The sequence below is a fragment of the Opisthorchis viverrini genome (assembly GCF_000715545.1).
Source record: "Opisthorchis viverrini unplaced genomic scaffold opera_v5_31, whole genome shotgun sequence".
In the NCBI taxonomy this organism is placed as follows: domain Eukaryota; kingdom Metazoa; phylum Platyhelminthes; class Trematoda; order Opisthorchiida; family Opisthorchiidae; genus Opisthorchis; species Opisthorchis viverrini.
This window is the reverse complement of record NW_008751688.1, coordinates 2032925-2050213: the sequence shown is the minus strand read 5'-3', so window position 1 is coordinate 2050213 and position 17289 is coordinate 2032925. Positions and strand designations below refer to the sequence as shown.

General features: G+C 42.4%; 1 protein-coding gene across 1 annotated transcript; it reads left to right on the top strand.

Annotated features, from left to right (window-relative positions):
• Window positions 1-2998: 2998 nt before the first annotated feature.
• On the top strand, window positions 2999-16972 carry T265_13052 (hypothetical protein; the record flags this gene model as incomplete). Its single annotated transcript, XM_009166896.1, has 2 exons — window positions 2999-3239; window positions 16582-16972. The coding sequence occupies 2 exons, from the start codon at window positions 3015-3017 to the stop codon at window positions 16735-16737; spliced, it is 381 nt and encodes a 126-aa protein (XP_009165160.1).
• Window positions 16973-17289: the final 317 nt, after the last annotated feature.

Genomic DNA, 17289 nt, shown 5'->3' with positions numbered 1-17289 from the left:
GCCCTCTTGAGAAAATCTGTCCCCTTTTGTTTGCTCTACATCTGGGCACGTCAGGAACGCTTGCTGCACAGACTTGTTGCCTAGACGTATAGAGTGCACTGACAATCCATCAATCTTAGATCGACATCCACCCACTGCCCTCAAGGCTAGCGCGTACGGTCTGCATTCAGCTTGGTTCCCTCTCCGGCTCAGCGATTCTCCTGCTCCTATACCAATCAAGCATAACTCCGTCTTCGGTCTACCCCGATAATGGCTTGCATGATATCCTGCGTCACTGCGCTAATCGCAACCGACCTGGGAAATGAGAAGTAATCTAATCGGTAGTTTGCATTTGGACAACGTTTCACTTTTGACACAATAGCTCCATCAGGCCAATGAGCAAGTCACCAAATGGGCCATGTTATGAGACAGAGGGTGAACCAATCAGCAAGTCAGTCCTCTTCAGATTATCACACCAGATCCGCGTTGGGTGTCACTTAACGGCTCTTGTCGGTTGGTGAAGTTGTCAAAATTTTGCTCTGGTGGATTGGGGAGATTTCAAATTATTCTTATAGGGGTTGGATCGTCAGTCCTTCACTTCATGGTGCTTCACTTGATGATTCACCTCAAGTGCAACCGGTAGATTTTCCCTGGTTTTTGTGGGGTTGTGAGTGCTCCGACAATGTAATTTGAGGGGAGTTGAGGTCAGGTGGAATTCAGATGATGACCACTCTTCTTTCTGATGAACGCACGCCAACATGTGCCATTCCGACTAATCCAGAACCGTTCTCTACACGCTTGTTAACACAGGGATGCGTGGCGACTTCACCGCCTCGGCGATCAGTCTGTGTGACGTGGACTGTAGTCCTCGCCACAAAACCTCAACATTTTCTAGATCCATTCTATGTCATGTGTCCAGAGCGTGTTCCACAATCGCCGAGTCTTTCATTAAAGCTTCATATTCATCTGCCTTTCTCGGTGGCCTGTTTATTTTGCTAATGTGCTGTCCGCCCCTAATGTGTAGTTTCCTGGCCGCCTTTCCTATATAGACCTTGGTGAAGTTATCACACAATTTTATAATTGAGAAGTAACCCAAATTTTAATTATGTACAGGTGTTCAGGTACGATGACTTTGTATCCTCCAGTGGTTCGGCCTGCCACACTTGCAGCACCGACCCGTTTGATCGCGCCTCCGCGATTCCGTCTTTCTGACTGCAAGCTGTTCCGCGAGTTAGTCCACTCTAGTCTGCAGTTCGTTCACTGTTGAACCATCCTTGTTCTCCCGTGACTGGAACGTGGCCAGTGGTGCCTTGGCCGATTCCCGTGCCGAATGCACCAGCTCCTCCATACGCAACCGGCTAGTCACTCTAGCCAACCACAACTGGGCACTAAGCGCCGGCTTCAATCCTCCGATGAATGGGTTGGACAGCGAATGATGGCGCGACACTCCGTCCAGCCCCGGCAAAGCGCGAATCAATGGTTGTTACAGGCCAGGGATAAACACGCTCGGGTCAGATCCAGGTGCCATCCCGGGCGTCTTGAACCACCTCGTAGCCTCCTGGCGGTCGGCCGGCGTGTCGAACTCCGCTGCAAGGCCTTCCTTCGTGGTGGCCAAGTCCATCTTCCAAGGGCCTCTTCTGGCCGCATCCACGGCAGCCGTCGCCCGGACTCTGAGGGGGGTCTTCAGCGCCTCCAAATAACCTCGGGCGTCACCCCGTCCGAGAGCCTCCGCATCCTCCGGAAAGGTCCAATATCCCCACTCATAAAGAGCTGTGACCACGTGATCTTCATCCTTATCCTGGTCACGGCACCAGATGAAGGGTAGAAGGCTTTCACTGCAATGAGGCATGCGAGTAATATGTTTCCTCGTAATTCCGCTTCGCGTCTCTTGAAAAGAGATCTATTACGGGATATGTGGATCGCTTTGCAGCACTTGCTTGCATTTGAGGAACAGTCCGGAAAAGTTCGGGGAGACGCGTTCAAGGAGAAGATGGGCATCCAGTTTTGTATACAAGATGCATAATAATAACAAGATGCATAATAAATAATTATTAGAAAACGCCAACTTAACAGTTACAGACTATTGGACATGAGAGCAAATTTCTTATACGCATCTTGTTTACAAAACTGGATGCCCATCTTCTCCTTGAACGCGTCTCCCCGAACTTTCCCGGACTGTTCCTCAAATGCAAGCAAGTGCTACAAAGCGATCCACAAATCCCGTAATAGATCTCTTTTCAAGAGACGCGAAGCGGAATTACGAGGAAACATATTACTCGTATGCCTCATCAGTAGTAGCCACCGTTACATCCGTATCCAATATTCATTTGATCGACGGTCAAACACTTGCCGACCAAACCTCATTCACTTAAGACGTAAGTAAGTGCGTGTTCCACTTGGAGGCAACAACATCCCACCTTAGTGACGTCACTGCGATGACATCATCCACAGCACCATCTAGTTCAGCTTCATTAGGACCACAGAAGGGGGGCAAAAGTTTCCTGCTGGATAAGCGAGCTTGACCGGACGCATGAAGCAATGAAGTGGCCTCACTGGGCTTTAGCATCTTGTCTTTCCAGCCGGATGGGCTCTTCACTCATTCACATATTGAATATACGGCTTCCAGTGTCACCTACCTGGACCGTCACTGTGCTAACTTGTGTTAATTAGTTCCGGAAACACGAGCTCTTAATACAGACAATGTTGAATTAGGGACGCCACGATGTTCCCTGTGATACCTTGTGACCCAGACATTAGCGCGGGTATAGAGAGATACTCACATTTATTGGATCCGCAAAAAGTATTATCTCTACGTTGCCAGCACTCCACACAGAGTAGTCAGACCACTGCTCTCACTACGTTTCCCATGTGCTGCACTCTGAGGCATTTGTAACCAACCGGCAATAGGACGAACTCTATGTAAACCAGAGGCAGGAAAAATCAAAACCACTGCTCCCTCGCTCCACATAAATGCGTGAACCAAGTGACTGAATCATACTGGTTGCCGTGGTAACGAAACGGCGGGAATACGAGTTATGCACACAGCCGATTTCATCGAAGCAAAATTAAAACAGCGTCCAGTGCTCTTAATTTCCAAGGAAGGCTGTCCAGTTTGCAAAGCCGTCGAAGGTATACTCAGCGGTTATAAGCTAAACAGCAAAAAGCCTGACAATTATGAAGTATTGTATATCGAATCAAGAAAGGATTGTGGAGTAATTGAAACGTATCTATGGCACAAGCTGATATATCGTAATCGGCAAGTAAGTCACGAGTTATAAGCAAGCTCAAAGCAAACGACTATAATAGACAAGATGTTGCCGTTTTGTGGTCAATTATAGTCATAGAACCATTCAAAAACTGTCATTTCGCTGTCATTGACAGCACTTAACCATATTTGACTGTATTTTTGGAGCTTTTCAGATCAATAGTCATCTTTCATCGCAGCAGAGAATAGTGCACTCTAATAACTTGGACTTTTTTCAGGCGCCGTTGTCAGAGAATTTGAAAAGCCTTGGATCACTATCCTAATTAACGCACTCGGAGAAAATATTAAGCTGTTGTCTCAGTGGACCAAAAAGCGGTATCTGCCGCAAGATACGAAAATGAGTGGTGAAACTTGACTGTACTTGTGGACTACAAAAGTATCTTTTAATACCTTGAACCAGAATAGTTAAACTGCACCCCACTTGTACTCAAAGAGGAGAGGCCACACAACTACCTCTTTCCGTACCATTGATCATTCTACTGTAACGCACTTTCGGTGCCTGGCTGCCTTGCCACGCGTAGAAGCGCAAGGAACAAGGGGCTTTCTGACAAATAGGCCCTCGAGTTAAATACCGAGACATTTCGAGCTCCCGCTTCCCACACAGTTTCCAGCAAACTCAAAAATTCTTTATTGATATGCCAGCTCACTGAGGAATGTCAGGCAAAACAAACCTCCGCTTCACAATGAGGATGGCTAAACGGGCTTTTTGAGCAGCGCGCCAGACACACTAAAACCCCTACCTGTGTGTCACTGCGCCCTAAAACCATAAGAAAATGCGTATTTTCCATGCATCCCATCATTTGAGCTACAAGACGCTCACTACAGGAGCTTTGAAACATGAATTCAGAACCTTCAGGGGAAACCGCGGTCGGTATGGAAAAGATGCGTCCTAGATTCACGAAGATATGGCGACATCGCCGCCTCAGTTTTTCCGGAGCCTTCTGGCTTTAGCAACGTTCCATTCACAGTGGGGGCAAACGAATATCACGCCACTCTACGAAGGGGCTGATAGCCCGGCCCCGCCAACTGCTAGCCATTTCTACAGTGCTCTCCATATTTGTGAAATCCATTGCAGAGAATATTCGGACACAAACTTGGAACGATGCAAAATAATGTTCCTGGAGTAGCACATAACAAGTCAAAATATCCTGTCCTACTAATCAATTTTTAGTAGTAAGAGGATGAACCAAAGATCTGAAGATAATTGAGATAGATCCCGTCTACATGGAGATATCTAAGACATTTGATTCGCTGAGGAGTATCATAATTCAATGGTGTGAGGGACAGAGAATTACATTAGCCGGTAAAGAAACAGATGGCGTGAGTTTAACAATGTCGCACTGCAAACATATCCGTGGGGACGAACCAAAAGTTTCAATGTTGGGCCCAATAGAGATTTTTTACCTTCTCATCATCATGCTTATTATTTTCTACTGTCATCAGAATCAGCATCATCCAGTGGACTCAAAATAAATTTGTACCTCAATAAAACCTCTGGGTGCCCATCAGCAGTGGTGGTTAACCACTTGTCTTTCAGAAATTTCACATTCTTTCTCCCCGATTTCTGGACGGTCGGAACTGTCTGCTTGACTAGAGTCGTGGAGAAAGTCCAGAGAAATATAATTCAGGAAGAACTGGAGTACTCAGTTTAGTGTTTTATGCCTGGTAATGCTGCAATTTGGATTCGTGCGCTGCGTTTGAGAACTCTTCAACACCAGGTTTTATACCATTTCTCTACCTCATGTGGAGTGTGCAAGTAAAGTATGTAACACATAGCTCCAGCGCGATCATACACCTCGTATGAAAGATCATTCGCGGGCCATTAAATTTACCAGAGGTCACATAACAATCAGAAAGCCAGAAATACTGTGGTAGCAGTAGAGGAATACCATTTCTCTCCTCATGTGGAGTGTGCAAGTAAAGTATGTAACACATAGCTCCAGCGCGATCATACACCTCGTATGAAAGATCATTCGCGGCCCATTAAATTTACCAGAGGTCACATAACAATCAGAAAGCCAGAAATACTGTGGTAGCAGTAGAGGAATAGCTAATGTTTCAGCCATTTTCTCTACTTTAGAGACGGTAGAACAACAGAACTTAAAGAGTGAATTTCGTTACTGATGATATTTATCTAGTTTCGTAGATGTATTAGACTTTATGGATGCGCGTGTGTAGAGCACACTAAAGTAGGATAAGGTTTCTTAACTATGGAGCCAGTAACCATCGTCGTCGAAGAAACAGTAGTCTGAAACCGCAGAAGCTGAATACGACAGTTAAATTGATTTGCTAACTTCGACCCAACTTAATATTATCCCTTCTGTCTGACTACAAACTCGCTTGAGAAATATTTAGGATATCGGCTGAAACGCCCCCTTTATAAGTGTTTTCAATGAAGCACGAGGATTGTGAATCTTTTCAAGTGCGTAGTTATAACCTATTCCATCGAGAGAGCGTGTGAGGTGAACATGAGATGATATACGAGAAAACTGCTTGTACACTACTTTTGCACTTTGTAATGATGTGCATTAGGAAATTATATAATGGGGTTTTGCTCAGTGTTTCACCATGATGCATGCCTACGGCACTGAAAAGCACACTCTGGAGGGTTATTTGCTGCATAGGACAACCACGACGGACAAACATACCAGAAGTTTCCCCGCTGCACGACAAACACCTGGAGAAGCTCGACGGTCAAACAGGATCACTGAGTCGAATTCCTCATTGATATACTTCATCAGAGTCAGCTGCTAACAGGATATCAACAAATGTTGGAAACAATGATAATAACAAAAAAAGAACTGTTACAAAGCTCTGCGAACTACCGGGTCAGAGAAAATCATCCTAGCGAGTAAGGAATACCCTCAGGATTATATGTAGTTCTACATTGGTCAACTTACTTATAATGATTGTGTGACTTATGCTCACAAGTCATTCATTTTCTTCTTCATTCCTCTGACAGTAACGCAAAATGCTATTAAATCGAGTGTAAACGGGAAAAGCGAGCACGTTATCAGATTTTATACAGAGACAAGAGCACTGATTTTTGTTTGGTTATCTTATTTAACGAAGACATCAATATGATAGCGCGCCAAAACTGTGTCAGTTAGGTGAATGAGTAAGAGTGTTTGTATGGTGGCTAGTCTTTCAAACAACTGGATGTATGCAAACGAACTACTAAACTCTACTTAGTATATCCATAAGTCTTCTCCTGACCAAGACTTTCCAGGATAATCCGCCATGCCAAACTTTATAAGAATGATAAACACCTAAGGTTGCTAAGCCACAGTTGAGCCACAATACCAAACCCTGAAGGAGTATCAAAGTTACCAGCCATTCCCTTGGTTAATCAGTTATAAATGACGATCTAAAGGTTTATCGGTTCCAGTGAAATAATTGTTCAAAAGTGCACTGTGATTTCCATCCTTTGATATCGTATCGGTTTGCCTGTTGCCGTTAAAGTGTCACCGACCAACGAATCCTTAATTAATTCGACCCGTGATGTTTTAGTAAAGCCTTAAAATTCTGAGCCGGTATAAACAAGTTCCAGGGAAAATCGTAGGATTACCAGTAACGAAGGGTTTGTAGCAGTCGTCGGAGAACTGCAATTTATTGCAGGGATCCTGAATTCACACCGACATTCAATTTTACATATGCAGCGGAAAGAATTCCCCATTCTTCTGGAAGTTTCGCGAAATACGTAATGCAAATTACTTACAGTCAGGATAAGCGAGTGTACAGTCTCCAGAGATCAGCCAAAGATGACCTCACTTACAGGACGAAATCCCGACTATAATTTCAGAAGTCGTCATTTTTCTGGCAAACTAGAAGTAGCATAGAGAAAATCACTCAAGGAACCCTTCAGTTCACGACGGAATGGTGTGAATCTCGTGAACAGCTGTTCATGGCTGAACGATTGATTTTAGGCATGAGCACCTTGGAAGCATTTGGATAGGCAAGAACGGTCCCTGTTCTCCTTCTTTCATTACTTCTACAGAATAAACTAAAATCATCGTGGCGCCACAAGCATCGGTATTTAACACATACTTTTCCAGAAACTTCGAAATTACTTGCTGTTAAGGTGTAGACTGTCCGGCATATGCTTTGATATTGTTAACATTGCCCTGAAAACAAATATGTATACAGCGAAGCATCACTGCAGGGCAGTGATACTGTGCCGTCAAAGACGATGGTGATCGTGGAAAAAACTTACCTGTGTACATTCACCTTGTCTACAAATGCATACACGTAGATGATTTCCTGACAAACGTGTTGAAAAATTTCATCAGGTGCCCCATCTGTTCGTTGACGGCTCCCACGTCGGAGGAGCAAAGGAGATACAACTGCTGCACGACAGTGGAAAATTGGGACCAATACTACAGAACGCAGGAAAAAGATACGTTCCTCTTTTGAAACCTTCTGATTTAAAGGGATCGTGTTACTAGATCAGTAATATACCAGCGTTCTCATTGGTATTACAAAATCTGTCCCTGAGCATTGAGTAAATGCTGATTTTGACCAACTTCAGTTTTACGCTTATTTTATTTGGCAGTTGTCGTATGTATTATGTGCAAGGCTTTTGCAGAAAACTGTAATAAAGTGAGAAAAGATGTAGTGCAATGAATGATACACTTCATCCCTGAGGAAAGACAAAAATGATGATAACCGGGTGGTTTTTTCTCGGGATGGTATCTGTATCTCACAAATAAATGATCCACAGCAAAGCGTCCCGCACCAAAAAAGGCTGCATGACAGCGACATTAACTTGAGTAGTGCTGCGAACGAATCCTGGAGGTATGAGAAAATCTGTCAAGTCTTGTTAAAGCCCATGTTGATAATTTGTTTGTAGGGCGTGAATCTTGCAAAGATCCAGGGGACTCAGTTCCATGAGTGGGTTTCGAAGGCCAAACCTGTAAATGGTAAAATACGAGTGGGCCCAACTAAATACTATTGATGGAGAGATGAGGTGGACTCAAGCGTTCGTTCGTTCAGTCGTGATCGGAGCATAATTCTTTCGGTTTTTAATCTGTTTAATCAGAAATACTGTGGTAGCAGTAGAGGAATAGCTAATGTTTCAGCCATTTTCTCTACTTTAGAGACGGTAGAACAACAGAACTTAAAGAGTGAATTTCGTTACTGATGATATTTATCTAGTTTCGTAGATGTATTAGACTTTATGGATGCGCGTGTGTAGAGCACACTAAAGTAGGATAAGGTTTCTTAACTATGGAGCCAGTAACCATCGTCGTCGAAGAAACAGTAGTCTGAAACCGCAGAAGCTGAATACGACAGTTAAATTGATTTGCTAACTTCGACCCAACTTAATATTATCCCTTCTGTCTGACTACAAACTCGCTTGAGAAATATTTAGGATATCGGCTGAAACGCCCCCTTTATAAGTGTTTTCAATGAAGCACGAGGATTGTGAATCTTTTCAAGTGCGTAGTTATAACCTATTCCATCGAGAGAGCGTGTGAGGTGAACATGAGATGATATACGAGAAAACTGCTTGTACACTACTTTTGCACTTTGTAATGATGTGCATTAGGAAATTATATAATGGGGTTTTGCTCAGTGTTTCACCATGATGCATGCCTACGGCACTGAAAAGCACACTCTGGAGGGTTATTTGCTGCATAGGACAACCACGACGGACAAACATACCAGAAGTTTCCCCGCTGCACGACAAACACCTGGAGAAGCTCGACGGTCAAACAGGATCACTGAGTCGAATTCCTCATTGATATACTTCATCAGAGTCAGCTGCTAACAGGATATCAACAAATGTTGGAAACAATGATAATAACAAAAAAAGAACTGTTACAAAGCTCTGCGAACTACCGGGTCAGAGAAAATCATCCTAGCGAGTAAGGAATACCCTCAGGATTATATGTAGTTCTACATTGGTCAACTTACTTATAATGATTGTGTGACTTATGCTCACAAGTCATTCATTTTCTTCTTCATTCCTCTGACAGTAACGCAAAATGCTATTAAATCGAGTGTAAACGGGAAAAGCGAGCACGTTATCAGATTTTATACAGAGACAAGAGCACTGATTTTTGTTTGGTTATCTTATTTAACGAAGACATCAATATGATAGCGCGCCAAAACTGTGTCAGTTAGGTGAATGAGTAAGAGTGTTTGTATGGTGGCTAGTCTTTCAAACAACTGGATGTATGCAAACGAACTACTAAACTCTACTTAGTATATCCATAAGTCTTCTCCTGACCAAGACTTTCCAGGATAATCCGCCATGCCAAACTTTATAAGAATGATAAACACCTAAGGTTGCTAAGCCACAGTTGAGCCACAATACCAAACCCTGAAGGAGTATCAAAGTTACCAGCCATTCCCTTGGTTAATCAGTTATAAATGACGATCTAAAGGTTTATCGGTTCCAGTGAAATAATTGTTCAAAAGTGCACTGTGATTTCCATCCTTTGATATCGTATCGGTTTGCCTGTTGCCGTTAAAGTGTCACCGACCAACGAATCCTTAATTAATTCGACCCGTGATGTTTTAGTAAAGCCTTAAAATTCTGAGCCGGTATAAACAAGTTCCAGGGAAAATCGTAGGATTACCAGTAACGAAGGGTTTGTAGCAGTCGTCGGAGAACTGCAATTTATTGCAGGGATCCTGAATTCACACCGACATTCAATTTTACATATGCAGCGGAAAGAATTCCCCATTCTTCTGGAAGTTTCGCGAAATACGTAATGCAAATTACTTACAGTCAGGATAAGCGAGTGTACAGTCTCCAGAGATCAGCCAAAGATGACCTCACTTACAGGACGAAATCCCGACTATAATTTCAGAAGTCGTCATTTTTCTGGCAAACTAGAAGTAGCATAGAGAAAATCACTCAAGGAACCCTTCAGTTCACGACGGAATGGTGTGAATCTCGTGAACAGCTGTTCATGGCTGAACGATTGATTTTAGGCATGAGCACCTTGGAAGCATTTGGATAGGCAAGAACGGTCCCTGTTCTCCTTCTTTCATTACTTCTACAGAATAAACTAAAATCATCGTGGCGCCACAAGCATCGGTATTTAACACATACTTTTCCAGAAACTTCGAAATTACTTGCTGTTAAGGTGTAGACTGTCCGGCATATGCTTTGATATTGTTAACATTGCCCTGAAAACAAATATGTATACAGCGAAGCATCACTGCAGGGCAGTGATACTGTGCCGTCAAAGACGATGGTGATCGTGGAAAAAACTTACCTGTGTACATTCACCTTGTCTACAAATGCATACACGTAGATGATTTCCTGACAAACGTGTTGAAAAATTTCATCAGGTGCCCCATCTGTTCGTTGACGGCTCCCACGTCGGAGGAGCAAAGGAGATACAACTGCTGCACGACAGTGGAAAATTGGGACCAATACTACAGAACGCAGGAAAAAGATACGTTCCTCTTTTGAAACCTTCTGATTTAAAGGGATCGTGTTACTAGATCAGTAATATACCAGCGTTCTCATTGGTATTACAAAATCTGTCCCTGAGCATTGAGTAAATGCTGATTTTGACCAACTTCAGTTTTACGCTTATTTTATTTGGCAGTTGTCGTATGTATTATGTGCAAGGCTTTTGCAGAAAACTGTAATAAAGTGAGAAAAGATGTAGTGCAATGAATGATACACTTCATCCCTGAGGAAAGACAAAAATGATGATAACCGGGTGGTTTTTTCTCGGGATGGTATCTGTATCTCACAAATAAATGATCCACAGCAAAGCGTCCCGCACCAAAAAAGGCTGCATGACAGCGACATTAACTTGAGTAGTGCTGCGAACGAATCCTGGAGGTATGAGAAAATCTGTCAAGTCTTGTTAAAGCCCATGTTGATAATTTGTTTGTAGGGCGTGAATCTTGCAAAGATCCAGGGGACTCAGTTCCATGAGTGGGTTTCGAAGGCCAAACCTGTAAATGGTAAAATACGAGTGGGCCCAACTAAATACTATTGATGGAGAGATGAGGTGGACTCAAGCGTTCGTTCGTTCAGTCGTGATCGGAGCATAATTCTTTCGGTTTTTAATCTGTTTAATCAGAAATACTGTGGTAGCAGTAGAGGAATAGCTAATGTTTCAGCCATTTTCTCTACTTTAGAGACGGTAGAACAACAGAACTTAAAGAGTGAATTTCGTTACTGATGATATTTATCTAGTTTCGTAGATGTATTAGACTTTATGGATGCGCGTGTGTAGAGCACACTAAAGTAGGATAAGGTTTCTTAACTATGGAGCCAGTAACCATCGTCGTCGAAGAAACAGTAGTCTGAAACCGCAGAAGCTGAATACGACAGTTAAATTGATTTGCTAACTTCGACCCAACTTAATATTATCCCTTCTGTCTGACTACAAACTCGCTTGAGAAATATTTAGGATATCGGCTGAAACGCCCCCTTTATAAGTGTTTTCAATGAAGCACGAGGATTGTGAATCTTTTCAAGTGCGTAGTTATAACCTATTCCATCGAGAGAGCGTGTGAGGTGAACATGAGATGATATACGAGAAAACTGCTTGTACACTACTTTTGCACTTTGTAATGATGTGCATTAGGAAATTATATAATGGGGTTTTGCTCAGTGTTTCACCATGATGCATGCCTACGGCACTGAAAAGCACACTCTGGAGGGTTATTTGCTGCATAGGACAACCACGACGGACAAACATACCAGAAGTTTCCCCGCTGCACGACAAACACCTGGAGAAGCTCGACGGTCAAACAGGATCACTGAGTCGAATTCCTCATTGATATACTTCATCAGAGTCAGCTGCTAACAGGATATCAACAAATGTTGGAAACAATGATAATAACAAAAAAAGAACTGTTACAAAGCTCTGCGAACTACCGGGTCAGAGAAAATCATCCTAGCGAGTAAGGAATACCCTCAGGATTATATGTAGTTCTACATTGGTCAACTTACTTATAATGATTGTGTGACTTATGCTCACAAGTCATTCATTTTCTTCTTCATTCCTCTGACAGTAACGCAAAATGCTATTAAATCGAGTGTAAACGGGAAAAGCGAGCACGTTATCAGATTTTATACAGAGACAAGAGCACTGATTTTTGTTTGGTTATCTTATTTAACGAAGACATCAATATGATAGCGCGCCAAAACTGTGTCAGTTAGGTGAATGAGTAAGAGTGTTTGTATGGTGGCTAGTCTTTCAAACAACTGGATGTATGCAAACGAACTACTAAACTCTACTTAGTATATCCATAAGTCTTCTCCTGACCAAGACTTTCCAGGATAATCCGCCATGCCAAACTTTATAAGAATGATAAACACCTAAGGTTGCTAAGCCACAGTTGAGCCACAATACCAAACCCTGAAGGAGTATCAAAGTTACCAGCCATTCCCTTGGTTAATCAGTTATAAATGACGATCTAAAGGTTTATCGGTTCCAGTGAAATAATTGTTCAAAAGTGCACTGTGATTTCCATCCTTTGATATCGTATCGGTTTGCCTGTTGCCGTTAAAGTGTCACCGACCAACGAATCCTTAATTAATTCGACCCGTGATGTTTTAGTAAAGCCTTAAAATTCTGAGCCGGTATAAACAAGTTCCAGGGAAAATCGTAGGATTACCAGTAACGAAGGGTTTGTAGCAGTCGTCGGAGAACTGCAATTTATTGCAGGGATCCTGAATTCACACCGACATTCAATTTTACATATGCAGCGGAAAGAATTCCCCATTCTTCTGGAAGTTTCGCGAAATACGTAATGCAAATTACTTACAGTCAGGATAAGCGAGTGTACAGTCTCCAGAGATCAGCCAAAGATGACCTCACTTACAGGACGAAATCCCGACTATAATTTCAGAAGTCGTCATTTTTCTGGCAAACTAGAAGTAGCATAGAGAAAATCACTCAAGGAACCCTTCAGTTCACGACGGAATGGTGTGAATCTCGTGAACAGCTGTTCATGGCTGAACGATTGATTTTAGGCATGAGCACCTTGGAAGCATTTGGATAGGCAAGAACGGTCCCTGTTCTCCTTCTTTCATTACTTCTACAGAATAAACTAAAATCATCGTGGCGCCACAAGCATCGGTATTTAACACATACTTTTCCAGAAACTTCGAAATTACTTGCTGTTAAGGTGTAGACTGTCCGGCATATGCTTTGATATTGTTAACATTGCCCTGAAAACAAATATGTATACAGCGAAGCATCACTGCAGGGCAGTGATACTGTGCCGTCAAAGACGATGGTGATCGTGGAAAAAACTTACCTGTGTACATTCACCTTGTCTACAAATGCATACACGTAGATGATTTCCTGACAAACGTGTTGAAAAATTTCATCAGGTGCCCCATCTGTTCGTTGACGGCTCCCACGTCGGAGGAGCAAAGGAGATACAACTGCTGCACGACAGTGGAAAATTGGGACCAATACTACAGAACGCAGGAAAAAGATACGTTCCTCTTTTGAAACCTTCTGATTTAAAGGGATCGTGTTACTAGATCAGTAATATACCAGCGTTCTCATTGGTATTACAAAATCTGTCCCTGAGCATTGAGTAAATGCTGATTTTGACCAACTTCAGTTTTACGCTTATTTTATTTGGCAGTTGTCGTATGTATTATGTGCAAGGCTTTTGCAGAAAACTGTAATAAAGTGAGAAAAGATGTAGTGCAATGAATGATACACTTCATCCCTGAGGAAAGACAAAAATGATGATAACCGGGTGGTTTTTTCTCGGGATGGTATCTGTATCTCACAAATAAATGATCCACAGCAAAGCGTCCCGCACCAAAAAAGGCTGCATGACAGCGACATTAACTTGAGTAGTGCTGCGAACGAATCCTGGAGGTATGAGAAAATCTGTCAAGTCTTGTTAAAGCCCATGTTGATAATTTGTTTGTAGGGCGTGAATCTTGCAAAGATCCAGGGGACTCAGTTCCATGAGTGGGTTTCGAAGGCCAAACCTGTAAATGGTAAAATACGAGTGGGCCCAACTAAATACTATTGATGGAGAGATGAGGTGGACTCAAGCGTTCGTTCGTTCAGTCGTGATCGGAGCATAATTCTTTCGGTTTTTAATCTGTTTAATCAGAAATACTGTGGTAGCAGTAGAGGAATAGCTAATGTTTCAGCCATTTTCTCTACTTTAGAGACGGTAGAACAACAGAACTTAAAGAGTGAATTTCGTTACTGATGATATTTATCTAGTTTCGTAGATGTATTAGACTTTATGGATGCGCGTGTGTAGAGCACACTAAAGTAGGATAAGGTTTCTTAACTATGGAGCCAGTAACCATCGTCGTCGAAGAAACAGTAGTCTGAAACCGCAGAAGCTGAATACGACAGTTAAATTGATTTGCTAACTTCGACCCAACTTAATATTATCCCTTCTGTCTGACTACAAACTCGCTTGAGAAATATTTAGGATATCGGCTGAAACGCCCCCTTTATAAGTGTTTTCAATGAAGCACGAGGATTGTGAATCTTTTCAAGTGCGTAGTTATAACCTATTCCATCGAGAGAGCGTGTGAGGTGAACATGAGATGATATACGAGAAAACTGCTTGTACACTACTTTTGCACTTTGTAATGATGTGCATTAGGAAATTATATAATGGGGTTTTGCTCAGTGTTTCACCATGATGCATGCCTACGGCACTGAAAAGCACACTCTGGAGGGTTATTTGCTGCATAGGACAACCACGACGGACAAACATACCAGAAGTTTCCCCGCTGCACGACAAACACCTGGAGAAGCTCGACGGTCAAACAGGATCACTGAGTCGAATTCCTCATTGATATACTTCATCAGAGTCAGCTGCTAACAGGATATCAACAAATGTTGGAAACAATGATAATAACAAAAAAAGAACTGTTACAAAGCTCTGCGAACTACCGGGTCAGAGAAAATCATCCTAGCGAGTAAGGAATACCCTCAGGATTATATGTAGTTCTACATTGGTCAACTTACTTATAATGATTGTGTGACTTATGCTCACAAGTCATTCATTTTCTTCTTCATTCCTCTGACAGTAACGCAAAATGCTATTAAATCGAGTGTAAACGGGAAAAGCGAGCACGTTATCAGATTTTATACAGAGACAAGAGCACTGATTTTTGTTTGGTTATCTTATTTAACGAAGACATCAATATGATAGCGCGCCAAAACTGTGTCAGTTAGGTGAATGAGTAAGAGTGTTTGTATGGTGGCTAGTCTTTCAAACAACTGGATGTATGCAAACGAACTACTAAACTCTACTTAGTATATCCATAAGTCTTCTCCTGACCAAGACTTTCCAGGATAATCCGCCATGCCAAACTTTATAAGAATGATAAACACCTAAGGTTGCTAAGCCACAGTTGAGCCACAATACCAAACCCTGAAGGAGTATCAAAGTTACCAGCCATTCCCTTGGTTAATCAGTTATAAATGACGATCTAAAGGTTTATCGGTTCCAGTGAAATAATTGTTCAAAAGTGCACTGTGATTTCCATCCTTTGATATCGTATCGGTTTGCCTGTTGCCGTTAAAGTGTCACCGACCAACGAATCCTTAATTAATTCGACCCGTGATGTTTTAGTAAAGCCTTAAAATTCTGAGCCGGTATAAACAAGTTCCAGGGAAAATCGTAGGATTACCAGTAACGAAGGGTTTGTAGCAGTCGTCGGAGAACTGCAATTTATTGCAGGGATCCTGAATTCACACCGACATTCAATTTTACATATGCAGCGGAAAGAATTCCCCATTCTTCTGGAAGTTTCGCGAAATACGTAATGCAAATTACTTACAGTCAGGATAAGCGAGTGTACAGTCTCCAGAGATCAGCCAAAGATGACCTCACTTACAGGACGAAATCCCGACTATAATTTCAGAAGTCGTCATTTTTCTGGCAAACTAGAAGTAGCATAGAGAAAATCACTCAAGGAACCCTTCAGTTCACGACGGAATGGTGTGAATCTCGTGAACAGCTGTTCATGGCTGAACGATTGATTTTAGGCATGAGCACCTTGGAAGCATTTGGATAGGCAAGAACGGTCCCTGTTCTCCTTCTTTCATTACTTCTACAGAATAAACTAAAATCATCGTGGCGCCACAAGCATCGGTATTTAACACATACTTTTCCAGAAACTTCGAAATTACTTGCTGTTAAGGTGTAGACTGTCCGGCATATGCTTTGATATTGTTAACATTGCCCTGAAAACAAATATGTATACAGCGAAGCATCACTGCAGGGCAGTGATACTGTGCCGTCAAAGACGATGGTGATCGTGGAAAAAACTTACCTGTGTACATTCACCTTGTCTACAAATGCATACACGTAGATGATTTCCTGACAAACGTGTTGAAAAATTTCATCAGGTGCCCCATCTGTTCGTTGACGGCTCCCACGTCGGAGGAGCAAAGGAGATACAACTGCTGCACGACAGTGGAAAATTGGGACCAATACTACAGAACGCAGGAAAAAGATACGTTCCTCTTTTGAAACCTTCTGATTTAAAGGGATCGTGTTACTAGATCAGTAATATACCAGCGTTCTCATTGGTATTACAAAATCTGTCCCTGAGCATTGAGTAAATGCTGATTTTGACCAACTTCAGTTTTACGCTTATTTTATTTGGCAGTTGTCGTATGTATTATGTGCAAGGCTTTTGCAGAAAACTGTAATAAAGTGAGAAAAGATGTAGTGCAATGAATGATACACTTCATCCCTGAAGAAAGACAAAAATGATGATAACCGGGTGGTTTTTTCTCGGGATGGTATCTGTATCTCACAAATAAATGATCCACAGCAAAGCGTCCCGCACCAAAAAAGGCTGCATGACAGCGACATTAACTTGAGTAGTGCTGCGAACGAATCCTGGAGGTATGAGAAAATCTGTCAAGTCTTGTTAAAGCCCATGTTGATAATTTGTTTGCAGGGCGTGAATCTTGCAAAGATCCAGGGGACTCAGTTCCATGAGAGGGTTTCGACGGCCAAACCTGTAAATGGTAAAATACGAGTGGGCCCAACTAAATACTATTGATGGAGAGATGAGGTGGACTCAAGCGTTCGTTCGTTCAGTCGTG